The 19,613-nt window shown below is 50.2% G+C and overlaps 1 protein-coding gene across 10 annotated transcripts in view; it reads right to left on the bottom strand.

The window, feature by feature from the left end:
• Positions 1–19,613, bottom strand: part of grin2bb (glutamate receptor, ionotropic, N-methyl D-aspartate 2B, genome duplicate b) — a 64,245-nt gene that overhangs the window by 31,779 nt on the left and 12,853 nt on the right. For 9 of the 10 annotated variants that reach the window (XM_072712044.1, XM_072712045.1, XM_072712043.1 and 6 more), the window contains one exon: positions 13,882–14,484. In XM_072712044.1, coding sequence (XP_072568145.1) covers positions 13,882–14,484 — 603 coding nt within the window. Of the gene's footprint in view, positions 1–13,881; positions 14,485–18,204; positions 18,715–19,613 lie in introns of those variants that run through there. The other variant, XM_023799840.2, reaches the window with a different exon arrangement.

Below are 19,613 nucleotides of genomic sequence, written 5' to 3'. Positions count from 1 at the left end.
CCTGAGGATACGGAGGCAGACAGAGCTTTTGCCATAGTGGCCTCGGCCGCTTTGCCAATCACACACGTGCCTTTTAACCGCTTCTTTCATTTATTCTCCAAATCGGCATCACTCAGAGCACAGTGTCTCCCACAGAGCATGGTGCACATAAACTGAAGTGTAGTCTACACCAACACATACTGTACAGATACACGCCAACGGTACATAATGAACAGAATAGACACGCACAGTACAGAGTACAGTCACACAGAAGCACACAGACACGCATGCTGTACTGACAGATACAAAAAATAGCAATAATCTCTCAGACACGTACAAACTGTTCTGTAAATGACACAAACACAACAAACAACCTCACACATAAGCAAACATCCAGCACATATGATCACGCAGCACAAAAACCCCTCAATGACCCACACCACTGATCTCGTACACCACTGCAGAGAGCCCTGCCTCATTACAGATGGTGGAACATTCTGGCACATTGTGCCAGCCAGAGCGATGCGTGGCGTTCTCTCTAGTTATGTATATACGAGTGGACTCCTTCCCCGAGTCGCCGCCCTGTGGCGGGAGCGAGCGCGTGTGAGTAATACCTCCTGGAAAGCTATGCCAAGCGCACGTACCCGTCGGAGCCAGAAAGCCTGTCCTTAATTAAGTATGCAGGGGAAGCGACGTGGCAGCCGATTCGCCGCTCGGCGCACATGGCAGGAAGTCACTGAGATGGAGGAGTGGAGCAGGGAGACATCAGCTGGGCCTGACGCTTCCCGGGAACGGAGGCACAGAACACCACGCTCACGCACACACCGGTCAGCCACGCACACCTGCTGGGGGAGGGGCTTCCAAATGACCGCACCCATCAGAGTCTTATTTTCACGCAGTCACACACGCTGTGAAGCTGCACTCTCGAACAATCTCGAACGCTGAACAACATTCACATTCCGTTTTTTTTTTTTTATGAAAACCCTTCGGCGCGGAGTCACCGGAATTCCTCCCGTCTTCCACTCTTCTTCTCATTCCTTCCCTCCATCTCTGATGCTTCCATTTTCCTCATCATTGCATTTTTTTTTTATTCTTGTCTTTAATCTAATACACATGAATGTAATTATGTCTTACAGTCGCCGAGCCGTCATATAATTAGCAGCAACCTTATTTTAACTATATTAAGCCCCCCACCCCTTTTCTTTTTTTAACTTTAATTTAAAAACCCCGGTCTTGATTAAAGTATTTTGTCTAATTCTGTCCTGGACACTATTTAGATTCAAATGAAGAACTCTTTCCGGAGGGGAAAATGTGACAGGAAGACAGAAAAATATCAGTGAAAGAAGAGGAGCGTGGGTTCGAGGGGAAAGGCCCAGGATGAGATAATTGAAACCACCCCCAGCTATAAGAAACCTGCCCCTTGCAACACCCTGCCCAGAATAAAGCGAAAGTCCCTTATGGTTATACGCAGCAATTTAAAAAGGGCCGGAGTCATAGGGACATTGGTCCCAGCTGAATGCTGATTGGCCCCCGGAGTGCCCAGTCACCAGTTCGCGCCTCATTATGAATTTTTTTTTTTAAATCTAGAATTGTCCCAGCAACTAAACAACTAAAAAGTAATCATTGAGAGGTGGGAGGGGGGTTAAAGCAGCAGGTGCTAATGCAGCTTGCAACAGAATCTCCTTTATTCCACAAGCTCTTTGTGCGATTTTGATGGAGGCTTAATGTAATTCGTACCCGTGAGGCTGAAACTCGCTGTGGGCTGCCAGAGATCTCATTCCGACGAGAAATGGTCTCCAGAGCCGGTCTCCATGTACAGCAGAACAGGGGCTGGAGGTGTAACTCCAAAGAAGGTTACAGGTTCAAGCAGCTAACGGGCAAGATCCTACCCTCAGAAGATGGGCTGGAGCTTTTTCCAGCCGTCTTGTCACGTGGTCAGATAGAACCGCCGGTGACACGGATCTGCTGATGTTCATTTTGATTGATTATGCGCTTAATGAAGCCGTCGTCTTCGGGCACAGTAATCTCCGGAAAAGTCTCACTGCTTGCGCATACATGTCAGGTGAGATTAAACGTATTTAAACAGGGCTCGGCTGTTTCACTGCCCCGAAATACCAGACCAGATGAAAACGCAAGCAGAGAGCGGGGCCTCCAACACGTCTGTGATGTGTGAACACGCGTGAGCGTCCAGGCGGGATGCGCTTTGGCGCCGGGCGCTTCCGTGTTCCCGGACGCCAAGCAGCCGAATTCCCGGCCGCCGCTCATGCACCAGAACTTGGTGACAGATTGAGTCCCGGCGCATCGGCAGCGGCCTTTTCAACAACGGCTGCCGGCCAATCCGGAGCCAGAGCTGGAATGCAGGCGTCCTCCTGCAAGCAGACGCAGGCAGAGATTCGCCCTGGTTCTGCCCCTAGGGGGCGGTATGCGCGGCCCCGAGGGTGCCCAGGGAAAACGATCAGGCAGTCTCAGTGCCTGTGTGACCCCTGTCTACCCCCTTGAGCCACACAAACAGCCCCCACAGAGGACAACTGTGAACCCACTCTGCCTCCTCCCTCCCCCTCCCCGCAATCCTGCCCAAATCTGCTTTCTTGGCATGGCCCAGACAGCACCGAAGCGTAACAGACCGTACGGCCGTGAGAGACAGTGAGCCAGCGCCCCCCACCCCCCTTCCCCGGCTTGACTTTCCAAACTTCACTAAGAGGCTCTGTGATGTCCCACCTTGCCCGCTTTCCAATCCAACACAAAGTCCCTTTTCCCCGAGTCTCCCCCAGCGTCAAACTGGGCTCCCCCCCCCCCCTCCAGTTCCAGGGCCACTCCCGCTATTCCGGTTTTAGGCAGAGCGTACGGTGGAAGGGCTCGTTAATCGTTGAAGGGGTTTCGTCCTCGCGATGTGGGCCAACAGGAAACGGCCTGAATCTGCCCACTGCCCACTGCCCTACTCCCACGCTGCCAGGGAGCGGATGGCAGAATGTGACACAAGCGAAGCAGAATGAAACATTAAACCCATGACCCATTAACTGAGCGACTTCCACTGGCTGCTCGGGAACCCAGACCGGCCACATCCCACGCGCCGCTTTCATCACACTCATTCAAACACACGCTCACAAACGGGCGCAAGCAGACACATACAGAGAGGAAACACTTGTGCCTGGGTCTAATTATAATAATTTTTTTTTTTTTTTGGGGGGGTGGTTAATCTCACAATTAAATTTTGTTGAGTGGGGGGGCTCCCCACTTTTTTCTGAAGTGGGTGGGGCAGGTTATATGACAAATTACCCCAAAGCCAATCAGCCCGTCGGGAAAATGCCCAGTATGGCAGACAGCCAGTGGACCTCTGGGAGAGACTGGGATCGCTGACTGTATGCAGGAGTACAGAGGGAGGTAGCGGTCAAGCAGGCCGTGGAGGAGGTGGTGATTCAGTAGGGACCCAAACACATACAGGCCATCACTCCTTCAGACCCGGAGAGTGGAGACCCAACGAGGTCGATGCAGAACTGTTTCACCTTAATAGAGCAGAAAAACTGAGCAGGAGTCTATGTCCCCTGGGTTTGACCTTGGATGTCAGACCCGCAAGTGGCCAAACCCCGTTACATATGACCCCCCCTCCCCATGCCGTGGGAGGTGCAGACCGCAGCGTGCGTCTCGTACCACCTGAGGCGACTGGCCGGCATCTGGCCACGGCTCCATCCTGCCCTCTGCCAGAGCCGCCCACACCTCCTGCTCCCTGTCACTGAGCGAGTCAACCTCACACCCCAGAGCACCCCCGCCGCTGGCAGGAGATCAGGCCGTGCTGACAAGATAGACTCAAAAATGCAGACATCTTAAAAAGGAGGGGGGGGGGGGGGTTAGAGAACAAACGTGGAGATCCTGCTCTGATCTCAGTCTTTCAGATTCAAATGCGGAATCAAGGGCCTGGGCCACGTGAAGGAGATCTGCAGTGGGGAGCGTTCCCTCCCACTGCCCCTCACCTTCATCCTGCTGGTCACACCCCCTCCCCAGCCGCCTACCCTCCCCCTCCTCATCCTTTCTCCTGCTCCTTTTCTCCTCTTCGCCGCTTCGTCTGCCCGTTACGTGGTCCTGCTGTCTCGCAAGGAATCGGGTTTGTAATTAAAATCAATTGGCCACACCCACAGCACGTGAAGGGCACTGGGAGTGGGGGCAGGGGTCTTGGGTGATGTGTGCTCACCCAAAGACATAACTTTGGGTTGAGCACTGGGGAGGTTGGGGTATCCACTCACTTAAGGGATCCAAAGGGTTGTATTAACTGGTTCTGATTATTGGAGGGAGTTAAAACCCCCTCATAATTAATGCCCAGTCCAGTACCTGCGACAGATGCTGTGGTGACGACCCGGCCCCCATGTGTCCCCAGATATTCTAGCACCAACCTTCCCGCATATACTAACATATACATAAGTGTGACACGTACACATGATATGAAATACAAGTCAGGTGCTAACAGCTTCTGTGTACGATGAAACGATGCGTCGAGAAATGCAAATGCATTCCGGCTAGGAAAAGTGCAGAACAAACAAAAAGACGTCATTTGCTTCCACACAGGGCCAATTCAGTGACAGTTTTATACATAAACTCTACTAATGGGGATATTTCTGGAAGTGTGTTTTTTTTGCAAGAACATTGATCCACTTAAAGGCTCAGCTCCAAACCGTCTCTGATTTGAGCTGATGCTGGCAGGTAACTTGTGAAGGTGTCTCAGCCACAAATGGTATGAAATGTGAAAGCTTGTGGCTGCAATCTGCCGTCCTGCAGGACACACTGCCTCAAAAATCGCAGAAATGCTTAACGAGAGGGGAAAACGTGACAGACCACAGCTCTTGGGGGTATGCAAGGGTGGGTTCACAGGGACACTGGCCCTTGTTGAAAGCCGATTGGCCCTTGGAGTGTCCCCTTCTCCTGTCACTTACCCATTCAAAACATATTATTGGCTAACGATACGGTTGGCCGGTCTGCATGAATTAGAGCCCCTCTTATGCCCCCCCACCTTAAAAATGCTAGAAATCACCCCTGATTTCAGGGAGGTGGGAGCAGCCATGATCCTGCTTAGGGGGCACGCTAGCATTGAGAGCGAAAGCGACTGAGATAGAGGGAGGAACAGACACAGAGTAGAAGACATAGACAGGCCCGGGATGCAGACGGACGGGGAGAGCAGGGAAGGAGAGAGCTTCCATTTTTAGACTTCAGACAACAAAGAAATAAAGTTGCTCTGAGGCGACGAGCATTTCGGAGAACATGAAAAAAAATATACAAACATCCATCCATCTACCATAATGCTTTAACTTGTAAGAGCTTTCAACCAATCCCAGGATGCACCGTGTGCGAGACAGAGGGCAGTTTAATAGGCGCACCTGCACCCCCAAACAGCCAATGACGTGGCAGAAAACAAATACATACCGCATGCTGATAGGGTAGTGAGGTTCAGTCGCAGCGTGGATAAGTGGTTCTGAACGTGGGGTTGTTGCTGCCGTCGCCATACGTGGTGGTTCAAACATCTCAAACATAGATTCACACACTACAGGGTCTAGATTTTACAGAAATGGTGTGATGAACAAAAACCAGTGTGTGGCATTTCTGTGGCAGAGAACACCTTATTAATGGCAGAGGTCAGAGGAGAATGAGTTTGGCCTTGGATGTCAGACCCGCAAGTGTCCAAACCCTGTTACATACGACCCCCCCCCACCCCACGCTGTGGGCAGTGCAGACCTCAGCGTGTGTCTTGTACCGCTGGCCGGCATATGTCATTAAATCTAACTAGAAAACTACAACTATGACAATCAATGGTGTGCAGAGTGGCGTCTCTGAACTCTTGCCTGAAGTGGTTCTGGAGGCAAAAGGATGTTCCTGTTCTCCCCACCTTCTCCCCGAGTTCCTGCTCTCGCCACCTGTTCCTTCCTCCCGAGTTCCCGCTCTCCCCGTCTGGTCCTTCCCCCCCGAGTTCCCGCTCTCCCCGTCTGGTCCTTCCCCCCCGAGTTCCCGCTCTCCCCGTCTGGTCCTTCCCCCCCGAGTTCCCGCTCTCCCCGTCTGGTCCTTCCCCCCCGAGTTCCCGCTCTCCCCGTCTGGTCCTTCCCCCCCGAGTTCCCGCTCTCCCCGTCTGGTCCTTCCTCCCGGTTCCCGCTCTCCCCGTCTGGTCCTTCCTCCCGGTTCCCGCTCTCCCTGTCTGGTCCTTCTTCCGGTTCCCGCTCTCCTCACTTTCTCCTCCTTCCCGGTTCCTGTTCTCCTTGCCTTCTCTTTTCTCCCGGTTCCTCCCCACCTGTTCCTTTGCCTTCGTCATTCCTGTCATATTACCCTCTTTCCCCTTCCATCATTCTGTCCATTACTTTCTAAGTGTTATTCAGAATGGCATGATTGGTAGGACAGAAGAATTTCAATAATGCCAAAAGCACTTAGGGGAACACAATCAATCTCTCCCTCTCTCTCCCGCTCTCGCCCCCTCTCTCTGTTCGTTGCCCTTTCCCACGTCCTGTTGCCCTTTAGTAAAAGCACCACTCCTGCCTGCCCATTATTCTACCTTGTTCTGGAGAACCTTTCTGCTCCCATAAACGTGTCCCCAGATGTCCTCGTCCCCCTCTGCGCTTCTATGCTGGCACTGTGTCATCAGATTGGCAGATGGGGGGGGGAGGAATGGAGGGACAGAAAGGGAGAGGGAAAGAGGAAGAGAGAAATTCCTAATTCAAAGAGACAAACTGTGTTTCCGTAGCAACGTGGTTTCCATCGAAACGGTCTTGCTAAAGATGCCATTAGTGCGAAATGAATAAAAAAAACGCGACACGCAGATGCTCTGTATGCAAACAGAAAAACACACTTGCACGAAACCCATTTGCACACCGGTGTTGGTGTGCAGCTCCGCGCAGGGGGGCGACGGCTTTGACAGGCGGCTGCTGGACCCGTCCTCGCATCGCATCGCTTTCTGACTTCATTTTTTAAGTCAAGGAAGTCTTCTGACCCGCATCCCATCCAGGGGGTGCCCCTGCCCTATGGCCTGTGATTCTTGGAATAGGCTACAGGCCCACTCTGACCTTGTAATGGATAAGGAGTTATGGATGGATGGATTAATCCCTTTGCGGTTTGTATCACCCCTTGTCCCATGGAGGTGACGTGTCATCATGGAGGAGAGGGGGGCCTATTGGATATGTGCGAGACCGAGGTCACCGGTGCCTTTAATGTAAATCTGACAGCGCCGGAAAGGGGCAAAAAAAAATTAAAATCACGTGCAAACCTAAGAGCGGCCATCGGCTTCTGATGACACGGTCATGTTAGCCCCCCCCCCCCCCCGAGTGCTGCATCGTCCAAAGTCACATTTACATATTATATTCACTCTAAAAGCCCTGCCCATGCAGGGCCACTTCAGAACGACAGCGCCTCCTTTGAATTTTAATTTTCGATTGCTTCCATTGTGAACGTCTGACTCTAAACTTCAGGGAGGCTTGTGGGGGGGTGTTGGGTGACATCGGCGCTGATGAGAGGCTCGAAAAGCCCTTATAAATCCAGAATGGCAGGATGTGGTTTGCATATGAGTTTGTTATACTTCAATAATATTATGCATTCATGTGTGTGTACAAATGTATGTGCTGACATGATACACTGGATTATAGAACTAACCCAAAAGGGAACAGCCAAGTGTTCGGGTTCGGCGGTGGTCTGGTCCAAAGCAGAACCCAGACGGGCAACGACCCCCCCCCCCCCCTTCTCAGTAATCGAGGCACGGCTGTGATTGACACTGGCACGTTCCGGCTCGTTGGAAATGTCCATTTGCGGAGACTCCCATTGGTATTCACATCCCAGTCTCTACAGGGAACACACTATACAGTCTAGGTCCCAGACCAGTGTGGGGGGCCTCTCACACCCCCCCCCCCCCATCGAAGTCATTCTCAGTAGCTTCTTCCCGATCTACAAAAATACACAAACCTATGAACATGGCTGCCGTGTGTATATTTACATGTATGCACGCATGTATATCTGTGTGTCCCCCGTGTGTAACAATGGCTGAATACTGACAGCTTGTGGATTCGGCCCACACCTCATATCAGCAATGCCTGACATGTTACGGTTGTGCATGACTTGGACCAGATGGTCATCGGTTCAAATCCCCTGACCAAGGCCCTTAACCCCCAGTTGCTCCAGGCACTCGCTGACCATGTATGCTCAAAATGTGTCTTTTTGGATAAAAGCATTTAGTAAATAATGATCATTTTTTTAAAAATGTATTCATGGGGGCTCAGTGTCTTGCATGCTACTGTACATGAGGAATGAGGAATGAGGAGTGGGGAGGGGGGTGGGGTCAGGTTGGTGGTTGTCAATTCAAGTTTGAAAGAGCCAGCTTTGGTGACACAGGGTGGGATCATTTACGGCCAATTTTAGCCATTAATGGGATCACGGGACTGTGGCATTTAAATTTCATCACAGCTTGTTTCGTTTCATCTGGGGTCTATGGAGAAGGGGGGGGGGGGTGCTCCCCCAGCATAGGAGTCGCCCGGATGAATGGGACGGCAAAGCAGATTAGCTGATTAGCCAGACACACTTTCCCAGTTCAAAAAGAAGAATCCAGACGGCTAAAAATTCACTGCAGACCAATGACCCTCTGTAATGGTAATACTGGCCATTTCAATTTGAATGTGGCACCCTTAGAGGGCCCGTGTGTGGTTTGGGGGGGCAGACGCAGTCATGCGCCAAGGTACGGAGGGACTGAGGGAATCTGGACGCGTCCCAAGCCCCCGCACGTGCCCAAGACGCCCTTTGTCTATGCCCAGCTGAGCTCGCCAGTAATGGACTGGACGCTCTCTCTCTCTCTCCCTCCCTCCCTCTCCCTCTCTCTCTCCCTCTCCCTCTCTCCATTAATCCCACCCCCCTCGAGAGAAGGGCCACGCTTAGCACCCCTGTCCATCAGTCACCTGGCCGGGTGAAGAGGGGCAGGAAGAGGCTTAGCCCGTGGAAGAGAAGGAAGACAAGGAGAGAGACAGCAGGTCCTGAGGCTGAGGGCAGGAGTCACTCTCCAGCGCACGGGGGGGGGGGGGGGAGGGGTGAGACGAGGGCAGAGCCCGAGCTAACAGAGGACAGCTGGGCGACGGAGAGGAAATTGAGAGAAAGACAAGGCTGGATGGGGAAGGGCGGTGGGGAGGGGGGGGGAAATCGCAAAGGGCCAGACGGGGCAAAGATGACACAAGATGGCAGGATATCAGGACTGAGAGCCAAGGGGCAGGAAGGAGTCAGAAGGAAGATGGACGAGGAGAAGGAGCCGCGGGAACAGGGAGAGGAGAGGGGGACGGCTGGCACTCTGCTCACTCCTGAGGGGTGACTCACACCAGAGGGGGCGCCTACTGGCTCAGTGCTTGGCCCACACAGCACAGACACGGATTTAGGCAGCAGCCCTGCCCCCCCCTCACCCCCCACCCCCTCCCCACAGCACCACCACAGGAGGGGATGTAACTCTCTCTCATACAGCCGCTTCCCTTCATGCCGATCAGACCGAGCTTCGGACCACATGCGATATCAAGGTGGCGGCCGCTGCCTTTCAAGCCCCACATCCAAAGCGGCCGGAGACTGGGGGGGGGTGGGGTGGGAGATCAAAGACAGAGGAAGGGGGCAAAGGCTCAGCAGGCTAAAGGACGAGAAGAACTGGGGGAATGTTTTAGAAGCGGGACAGGTTCCGGGAGACAGAACAAACAAAATGGGTTTGGGGATGAGCCCGGCGCAGGAAAAAGCGCATTCAGAACTGCAGGTTCCCTCCCTCCATGTCTCCTTAAGGCAGAACTCCAAATAAAGATTTACACTTTTTAAATTCCTTTGCGGTTGGGGAAGAAATACAGAGTAATAGATGCCAGAATTGTGACTAGTATTAGCTGTACAATAAAGGAAAGCGAGAGAGTGAAAGAGAGAGAGATAAATGTGAGTGGGGGGGGGGGGGGTGCAGGACAGACTCTGGCTCTATTTTAATCCCTTTATCTTCTGGGACGTATCCTAATTGCAAAAGCGTTCTATAATGGCGTACAATGTTGATCTATGGGACGGAACAACGCACCGTAATAGAGCGTATGACAATTCGGAACGCTGTTACAAAATGAGGTATTGTGTGCACAGTAATCGTATTGGTGGCCAGGGCCAGCCACTCAGGCTCAGATTTAAGGAATTAAAAAATACATTAAAAACTGCAGCCTGCTGGCAGTGGTTAGATGCGGGGGAGGGAGGCATGGGGGAAGGGATGGATGGATGGATGGATGGATGGATTCAAAAAGGCCACCTCTGCGCGAAACGTGCGGTTGCTGGAAGCCGTGACCGAATCCCTCTGCCACATTCCTGGAGCGTCCTGACCGCGCCATTCCGGCTGCGCCGCCCCCCCCCGCAAACGGATCTATCCCAACCTTCAGTCATTAGCCTGAAATCTGTCCTGACAGCAGAATGTCTCTGTGCCGAGAGAGGGGGGGGGGGGCTTAGGCAATAGTCCTGAAGAAACAGGGTGGGGCTATTAGGGGGCGGCAGTGCCACGCGGCCTGCCGGGGGGAGCAACCCACTACAGTGCCCCTCTCTGCCCGCACAGGTGTGTCTCGCACACCTGCAACGCCTACCAGCCTGCTCCAGTGCCCTACAAAAGACAAGGTGCTGCACCTTTAAATCGCCGACCGCCCCCGGCATGTAAAAGCGTGATATGAGGCCATTAAGGTGCACGCGCACCAAATCTGTAAAAGTCCCAGAACGACGTGAAAGCGGAACATTCTGGTACTGCTCGTTTCAAAAGGGAATTGCTAGAACAATTACAAGCCAAGAATTTAAGAGGAAATAAAAGTATTGAAGCACCCCCCTGGTTCTTACTTATGAGGTCACGCATTTGTGATAGGGGGCCCCTAACTCTGCCCTGTTTTCATTTGGTGGGTGGTGGGAGTCCCCCCTTCAAAGAAGGTTCCAAACTGCCACCTTCACACGCTTCACTGTTAAACCACAAGAAGGGAAGACTGATGTAATGCAGCTCTCAGACAATCGCTGTCCTCGGCTGCTGGCAGAATGAACTGCAATAAAAAAACCTTAAACAAAAATGTGCCTATTTATGGAAGAGATGGTTAACCAAATAAATGGATGAAGTAGGTTATTAATGGGTAGAGTGGCAGCTCAGCAGGTAGTGCCATTACCTCGGAATCTGGAGGGTTAGAGGTTAGAGTCGCGGCTCTGCTCTGTGTGCGTGTGTGAGTTTGCATGCTCTCTGTGTTGCGAGGGCTTCCTCTGGGTCCTCTGGCTTCCTCTCGCAGTTCAAAGACATGCAGTTAGGTTAATTAGCATTTTTAATTACCCATTGTGTGTGTGTTTATATATGCCCTGCAAAGATCTAGCGTCCCATGCTGGGGGCTCCTCTGCCTTGTGCCCTTTGCTGCCCAGCTAAGGCCCCGTGCTGCTCCCTGCCCAGCAAAGGAGGTTGGAAGATATATGTTAAAGCTAAAAAAAAGCGATCTGAAATCAAACAGCATAGTAAGAGAACAGGCATTTATATTTGGGCTTACATCATGTCAGCGGGAGTTAGGGCTGCAACCTGTCAGCCTTTTACTTTGAGAATAATTATGAATAAATACAGATAGTTAGCTGTGGATCCTAAATGCTGTATCGCGCTCTGCAGGCTAGCGGTGCGGAAAATAAACCCTGGCAGTGACGCCACTCTCCTGCAGTGACTCCCACGTGCCATCGGGGACGCCAGTGAGCACGGTAGAGGGGAGCACGTCAGGCGGCCTTCGAGATGAAGCGGACGTCTCCTTCCCGGGTCATTATGGGATGTCTACAAGCAACGTCTCAGGAGTGCCGGAGAGGAGTTACACCTGCTGTCTTGGAGGGGTGCGTGCAGGAGCCACGGGGGCAGGCAAGGGGGGGGGGGGTCAATCAGCGTGAACTCACTGGGACATCAGACACACGCAAAATCTTACCATCATTACCCTGCATCTCCTCCCTCATCCATCTACATTAGACTTCAGTTTATTTCTAAATAAACCTTCCCATGTTTCTCCATCTCGCACTAAAACCTTCTCTCCCTTCTCCAGCATCTTCTGTATCCATTGTTCCAACAAATAGCTGTTTCTTGTCCAAAGCGCCCTGTCAACCCCCCCCCCCCCACCCGCCCGCCTCCCTCCATTCATCCTTCTCCCTGCTTTTCAGTCTGTCACTCCGCACGGATACAGTATGCATGTCCGCTCCTCTCCTTTTTGTCACCCTCCTCTACCTCAGGCATCCACTCACTTTCATTCTCTTTAGCTGGAGAAAATATACATCCCTTTCTCCCCCGTTTTAGATATAGTTGCGCGTGCAATGGGTTGCCATGCCAACAGTATCAGCTGCATTCAGCCTGCTGTGTGAGAAAGGGAGGGAGGGAGGGAGGAAGAAAGGGAGAGAGAGAAAGAGGAGGGGGACAAGAGGATGGTAATCATCGAGGGGAAGACAGGGAAGAATTTTTCCTCTACAAGTTCTTTTCATCTTTCCGTTTCTTTCAGGCTCGTTTGTTCTATTTCACGCTCAGTCCACTTCTCCCCTGGCGTTTCCTTGTCCCTCTTGTTCGCTCCCACCGCAACTCGCCTTGCTTCCGTTTCCCGTTTCTCCGTGAAAAACCACGGCCCGCCAGCTTTCATTCCCTCCACTGCTAGCCCTCCGCCCAGCAATTCACCATTCCCAGTCTTCCCGATGGTCAGGACACCTCAGACGGAGGCCGAGAGAGGGATCCATTCGCCATGTCCCTCTGACACGTGTTCTCTGCTCCGTCAGATTCCTCTACACATCCCCATGTTCACTTTCCATCCTCGTTTATTCCCCCACGGAACTGTCTTACTGAACACCCCTCCCCCCCCCTTGTCCCACCTTCCCAGAAGTGCGCTCCAAATCACCAACGGGTTTCTGCGAGCTCGTCCGTATTAGCGCGTGCTATCCGAGGGTAGAGCAGCTGAGGACACCGACTCTCCTGGGCCAGGAGAAGATCTCCTGCCAGGAAGAGCTTTGCAGGAGACCCCTGAACTGACAGGCTTACATACAGTTCTGCTCAGAATAAAGCCGCCAATTTATCGACTAAATGCAACAGTCGACTGCAATTACAATAAACATTAACAAAATAGAACATTAACAGTTTGGGCTCCGCCCGCAACCCGCAGTCCTCATCGACGGCGGATTCTTGAGTATTCCGGACCAATGCACCAGTTACTTGTTTCTGGGAGATTTATGAAGTAATTTACGAGGTGCCACATGCCTCGGACTTGCTGACCCTCTGCTAATTGAATGTTTTTTTATTAGGCGGGAGGCAGCCGGAGTACCCGCCTTTCCAGGCTGTCGGGTGACATTAAATTCCGCGCACTCACTCCCCTGGGTGCTCGCCATGTCATACTTACAAATGTGCGGCTGAATCTATTACAAGCTCCAAGCTCTCCGTCCTCGAGGAGGGGGGGGCCCAGGGAAATGCTTGCGTTAAAATGAGAACCTCAGTCACACCGGTGAGACTAAAAGGCTAATTTCAGGTATGCAGTAGCAGAGGCCACACAGGGCCATGGGGCGGGACTTGTCGGAGGACAGAGCCTCAGATTCAAAATCCTATTGGTTGGTTTCCACCCCAATAGTAACAAATTAACAAAAAAAAGAAAACAATTCCCTCCCTCTGGTGCCACTATGGATTCGTCTATAAATTCCATAAAGTAACAAACTAATGAGCTTAATACAGCCCACATTCACACTGTCTCCATCCCCCCCCCCCGTCTCTGTTTGGCCTTCCTCCCACTCCAAAGGCCAACGCTCTCGCTCATACTCCAAGCTGCCCCTCCCTCTCTAGCAGCCACAGGCAGACGCCCAAGGAACGGCATTCGCATGCATCCTCAAAGCACCGCCGAAAGCTCACAAAGTCACCAAGGCGCCACATCTGCGGCTCCCGGGCTCCCACCGTACCTTGGCGGCCATGATCATGGAGGAGCCGCCACGGATGCCCAGGATGGGGATGTGCGTCTGGGCCGAGATGAAGTCCAGGATCTGGGCGATGGCCTCCTGGTCGGTGTCGTCACCGAACACCACGCCCTGCAGCCGGTGTTTGGTCATCAGGTCGCAGATGCACGTGATGATGCTCTTGGGGTCCGTCCTGTTCATGGTGACCAGCTCCACGTTGGGCGGCAGCGGCATGTGCAGGAAGTCCTCCTTCTCACGGCCCTCGGTCAGAGCCAGCTCGCTGGAGTTGCCCACCAGCACCACGGCGATGCTCAGGCCCTGGGACAACTTGGAGGAGGGGGGTGGGAGCACCACCACCGGCGGGTAATGAGGTGGGATGATCACGGCCCCGCCCCTGTCGCCACCGCCGACCCCGCCTCCTCCGCCTCGCCGGGACGCGCAGACTGGGATCAGCAGCAGGACGAGGAAAATTACAGAGAGGGACAGGAACGGCGTCCTGTGGGCAGAGGGGGCGCTTTCGGGAGGGGAGAAGAGGGGGGCAATACGGCGGTCTTGAGGAGGAGAAGCGGAGAGGCAGAAAGGCATGATGGAGGAGTGTAAAAGCAATCCCTAGGCAGGAGAGAGAGAAAGAGAGATGAGACAGAGATGGTTAGCTCCATCCATGCAAGCCATGAGAAGATCACATAGGAGGCGCATTCATTGAACACCAGTGAATTTCATTAACTGGTAAGAAAATCTGCATGACAAAATACAGCAGCAGGAAAGATGGGTTAAAACACATATGAACATCTACTGCACAGACTGCATGGGCAGCCCATAAACCCACACGCACAGCGGCAAGCCGGAATACATACGCAAGCACAAAAACTGACTAAAAATCTGGAATAATGTTCTCCTTTATATCACACAGACACATTACTAAGGAGTGGCCCAAGAAAGGTCTCAGGCAGACCGAAAGGACGAGAGCGAGGGAACGACAGAGAGACAGGCCACAGAATGACTGATTACCACACTGGCACAGCATATATATGTACAAGTCAGAAATAAACCTCTTTAGTCTCAAGCTGAGGTGACTGAAGGGGAATAAGATCTAATTGTACATCTTCTGAAGGAGATAGAAAAGGTCGGCATCAAGGAGTACTTCAATACAAGTACTTATTCATGCGCAGAGGGTCATAAATGGGAGGTACTTGGGGATGAGTTTATGTAAAGTACAGAGAGGGCAAAGAAGCAGCTTCCCAGGAGAGCATCAGTGGCGCAGGTCTTAGCAGTCGCAGGTCTTAGCAGTCGCAGGTCTTAGCAGTCGCAGGTCTTAGCAGGCGCAGGTCTTAGCAGGCGCAGGTCTTAGCAGGCGCAGGTCTTAGCAGGCGCAGGTCTTAGCAGGCGCATAGACCAGCACTGGCTGAAATCTTACCAATACCCAGATAGCTATGGTGACTTTTTAATCATTCTGACTGGTAGGTCTGGTCACCCACTGATTAACTGATTAACTAGTACCCGTCTTTGCCTTCATGACCCCAACACACATACATCTACTCTTGACCTCCAACTCTCCTTCTCTCCATTCCACCCTCCTCAGATAGTCTTTGGATGGCTTGAGATTATCTATATCCTGCCTCATTAACAGTGACGACGTACTGGGGGGGGGGCAGACAGCTTGTACGCTTAGTCATAGCATGATGGCATTTGACCAACCCACATGTGAAGTATTAAACTATTTACAAGCCAAGGTAATGAAGAGCGAGAGAACATATTATAGGTAGGAGAAGATAGAGGACAAACAACGACGGGAAGACAATGGAACAGAAAGGAAAAATGGATAAGACCTATATCGTAAATGCATACCAAAGGAGAGATAAAGAGAGGGGGGGGAGAGAGGGAGAGTGTAAGGAGGTGTACTGGGAGTGTGATGACAACAAGAGGCATCCTTAAGACGATTAATTGCTAGAAATTTGTCAGCTGTAATTACAGGTCCACATGCTAATTGTCATTTGCTTACTTTTCTAAAAGGCAAGCTGGTGAAAGGTTGGGGGAGGATGGGAGGAGTGAAGATGGAGGAATGAAAGGATGGAGAAAGAGAGAAGGCAGCAAGAAACGGTGTGCAGAATAAGATGCACCAGAGAGAGCAGGGACAAGGGTAGAGGGATGTGAAGGAGGAACAGAAGATAGAGAAGGCCAAGGCTGGGCTGGAAGGACTCAAAATACAGTCAAAGGGGAGGGGGGGGGGGGGGGGACAGAAAAAGAGGAGAAAGAAAGGGAGACTTCAGGAAAAGGTGAATGACAGAGGAAGGAACAGCAATGAATAAATATACAAACAAAAAAGTAGAAATGAGAATAAGGCTACAATAAGATGATGAGAAAAGAATCCATACATCTCTAACAGTGCCCGGTTTCCATGGAAACAATTCAAATAAAGTGTTGATACACGCCGGCACACTTTACACACTGATACCTTGTACACTCTACAATATTCAGCACAGACACCTTCTGGGGTGCACTTTCACACAGACTGATTCACGCCACCATGAAACACGCACACGCCTGCAGGCAGGCACGCACGCACACACACACACACACACACACACACACACACACACACACACACACACACACACACACACACAGTGAGAGGAACCCTGAGGACTAGGCTTCACCTTTCCAATGTTACAGAAAATGTCTCACGAAAATGAGTGTGTTACAATGCACAGACCCAGCGTATAAAAAAAACATTCCTGCCTTTGTGCCGCATTGGCTTTCATGAGAGGTGCACTGTCAGATTAAGAACATTATGGACATCTTCCATTTATCACAATGAAGCACCTGAAGATTATAACGGCAAACTCTGAATATGAATTGCTACATTTGCGATTTATGGATTATATGAATTGATACATTTAAAACTGGATATAAAAAACCAAGGGTACTGACAAGAATGATACCCATCCATCCTACAACCACTTACAGTAAAATCCCGTTATAACGGACTTCAAGGGACCTGGCAAAGCAGTCCGTTATATCCAGAGTTGCTGTATGCCCAGAACACAAATACAGGACACCATTTACTCATGCCACACCTCAGCAGACACACTTGTGGTATAGATTATTATACTGTACATGTAATAATCCAACTTTACCGGACCAGATGCGTGACTATTATAGTTTTAATAATCCCGACTACGTATCTGCCCTGGATGTCAACGCCTTGTAGGCGGAGCTGCATGTCCGTTATAGCCGAAAAGAACTACAGCTAAAAGTGGCCCTGGGGACCAAATTGTCTGTCTTTTATAATCGAAATTCCGTTATATGCGAGTCCGCTATATTCAATGCCTTTTCTGCATGTTCGTAAAGACGCACGGCCGGTGTTCTGTCGATATATGCTGACTTGTCGAAAAATGCTACCGTAGTGCTAATCGATAGCCCTAACCCTAATTCTTATCCTAACCCCCCAAAAACCCTTACCCTAACCGCTAAAACCTAACCCTAATCCCAAGACGGTGGAACTGCACATGCGCAGAAAGGCTCGATAGCACGTCTCGATAGGTAGTATTTTATGACAGAACACCTGAACCAGCGGACCTCGTCCATTATAGACGATATTCCGTTATAAGCGAGTCCACTATAACGGGATTTTACTGTATCCTGGTCAGGGTTGGGGCCCACCCTGAATGGGATGCCAGTTTATCAGGGTATTCATGTATACAGGCTCACACGCTATGGGAAATACAGAGATGCTAATGAAGCTGACTGTGTGTCTTTGCGCTGCGGAGGAACCCACGCGACAGAGGGAGGACACGCGCAGCTCCAAACGGTTCAGCTCAGGCGGGATGTAATCCCCAAGATCAGCTACCCACAAGAAACACACGCACACACGGAAAAATGGAAACGTTCTTGGCGCTGACAAAAAAAGAAAAGAAAAAAAAGACCTAAAAAAATGCATGGAAAATGAAATCGCTGATGACGTTTAATTAATGATTAAACGCCTTAAAGGAAACATCGGTTACAAACCCTGAACACTGGTACACGTGAAGCGTGTTAAGGGCGCAAATGGCTGGCGACACAGTAACTTCATCCAATGTACTATAATACTCAGTTCAAAGCATACCAGCGGGGAAGTAAAAATAATCTACATTACAATTTCATATTATCCCATTTACAACACACTACTCTATATATAGCGTTGCGTATTTAACGATTACATTTGTATACAATATCTGTTGGTGCTCAAATTCATAAAAATGATTCTAATGTATATCATATACAAACAATTCTTTGGTTGCATAATTAAATACACATAATTACCGTCAAATGCAAATGCAGACTATTACTCACCCTAACCAACGGAGTACTTAAAGCTGGAACAGTTAGGTCGCTGATTAGAGAAGACGCTGCTTTGACGGGCTTCTTTAATTCAAGCTTAATACCCACTCCCCCCTTAGATTGCACTCTTAATCACCCCTGTGACACGTAAGAGAGTTCATTGGTGCACGTTTACGAGCGACCATCATTGGCAATGCCTGTAACGTCGTCATTAGTCTTGAAATAGCTGCCATCAAGCTAAATGAGTATGGATCACTTGGCGACATCATCTTATAAGTTACCATTTTTCTGACAAATAATTTTAATATACAGCATGGGCGTATTTTTACGTGTGGACACGTCCCCCTAGCAGTATTGTCAGAGTATCGGGTGTGTTTAGAGGGGGCGAGGGCTGGTTTGGTCCCTACCAGTATCGAAAACGAACTTAATTACGCCCTTGATATACAGGCCTACGTCTTTTAATGAATAGCTGCTCTTTGATTTAATCACTTAATTTCCTAATAATGTCAGAAATTCCCAACTACCCCGAACATAAGTACTGGTCATTGTAATCACAGAAATACTTAAAAATCCATCCAGTAATTATAAAGCTCTTATACGTTCGCCATGTGTACTATAATTCTATAAAACACATTAAGTATATTAGCGTATATATTCAAGTACACAGTCAGGGAAAGTATAATTTTCCCCAAACATACAGTTAAATTTAACATCAAGCCCTCGTCTCGAGGGTACCACGTAATTACCATCATACTATTAAAACGGACACGTGGTCACAAACACTACCGACTGGCGCCTGTTTTATCAATTTGCCCAATGACCTTTAGCCCAACGACCCTCTGACCTGCATCAACGACCTTTCAATCAACAGCCGCTTTCAATAAACCAATTCTGTGATATTTAGATGACGTGGCATTTAGATGACGTAGCAGTATTTATTTGGGCCTATTCGTTTGTTCGTTCGTTTCTTTACGATTAAACCAAATCATTAGCAAGAAAATACAGAATTTCACCAAAATCAGAATATCATTAGTCACTGTGTGGTTGTCACAGAATTATATTAATAGTAATAAAATTACAAAATGCGTGTATTAAATTGTGTTGTTTCTATATAGAATCGCATAAGGAAATTTTGTGTTAGGAAACGTGTAAAATATATAAATAACCTGGTTTCGCTTCATGACCAAGAATCTTTTTTCTTCTGTGATGACACGGCGCCTTTGTACTGTCACGAAACTGGCTGCCGTCAGCACGGTACCGACGCTCAATTAACCAGAATTTAGCAAAGCGAGAGACCTGTCAAAACGCTGAGCGCAAATGCGTTATAAAATGCTAATTTACGTTAAGTAACACACAAGTGCTAACTCTATTTCTGCTAATATATTTCTATGTGAACTATATACATTTCAAATAAACAACAG

This window comes from Paramormyrops kingsleyae, chromosome 5 (assembly GCF_048594095.1).
Source record: "Paramormyrops kingsleyae isolate MSU_618 chromosome 5, PKINGS_0.4, whole genome shotgun sequence".
NCBI lineage: Eukaryota > Metazoa > Chordata > Actinopteri > Osteoglossiformes > Mormyridae > Paramormyrops > Paramormyrops kingsleyae.
The sequence above is the reverse complement of the archived record's forward strand: the minus strand, read 5'-3'. Positions and strand labels throughout refer to the sequence as shown.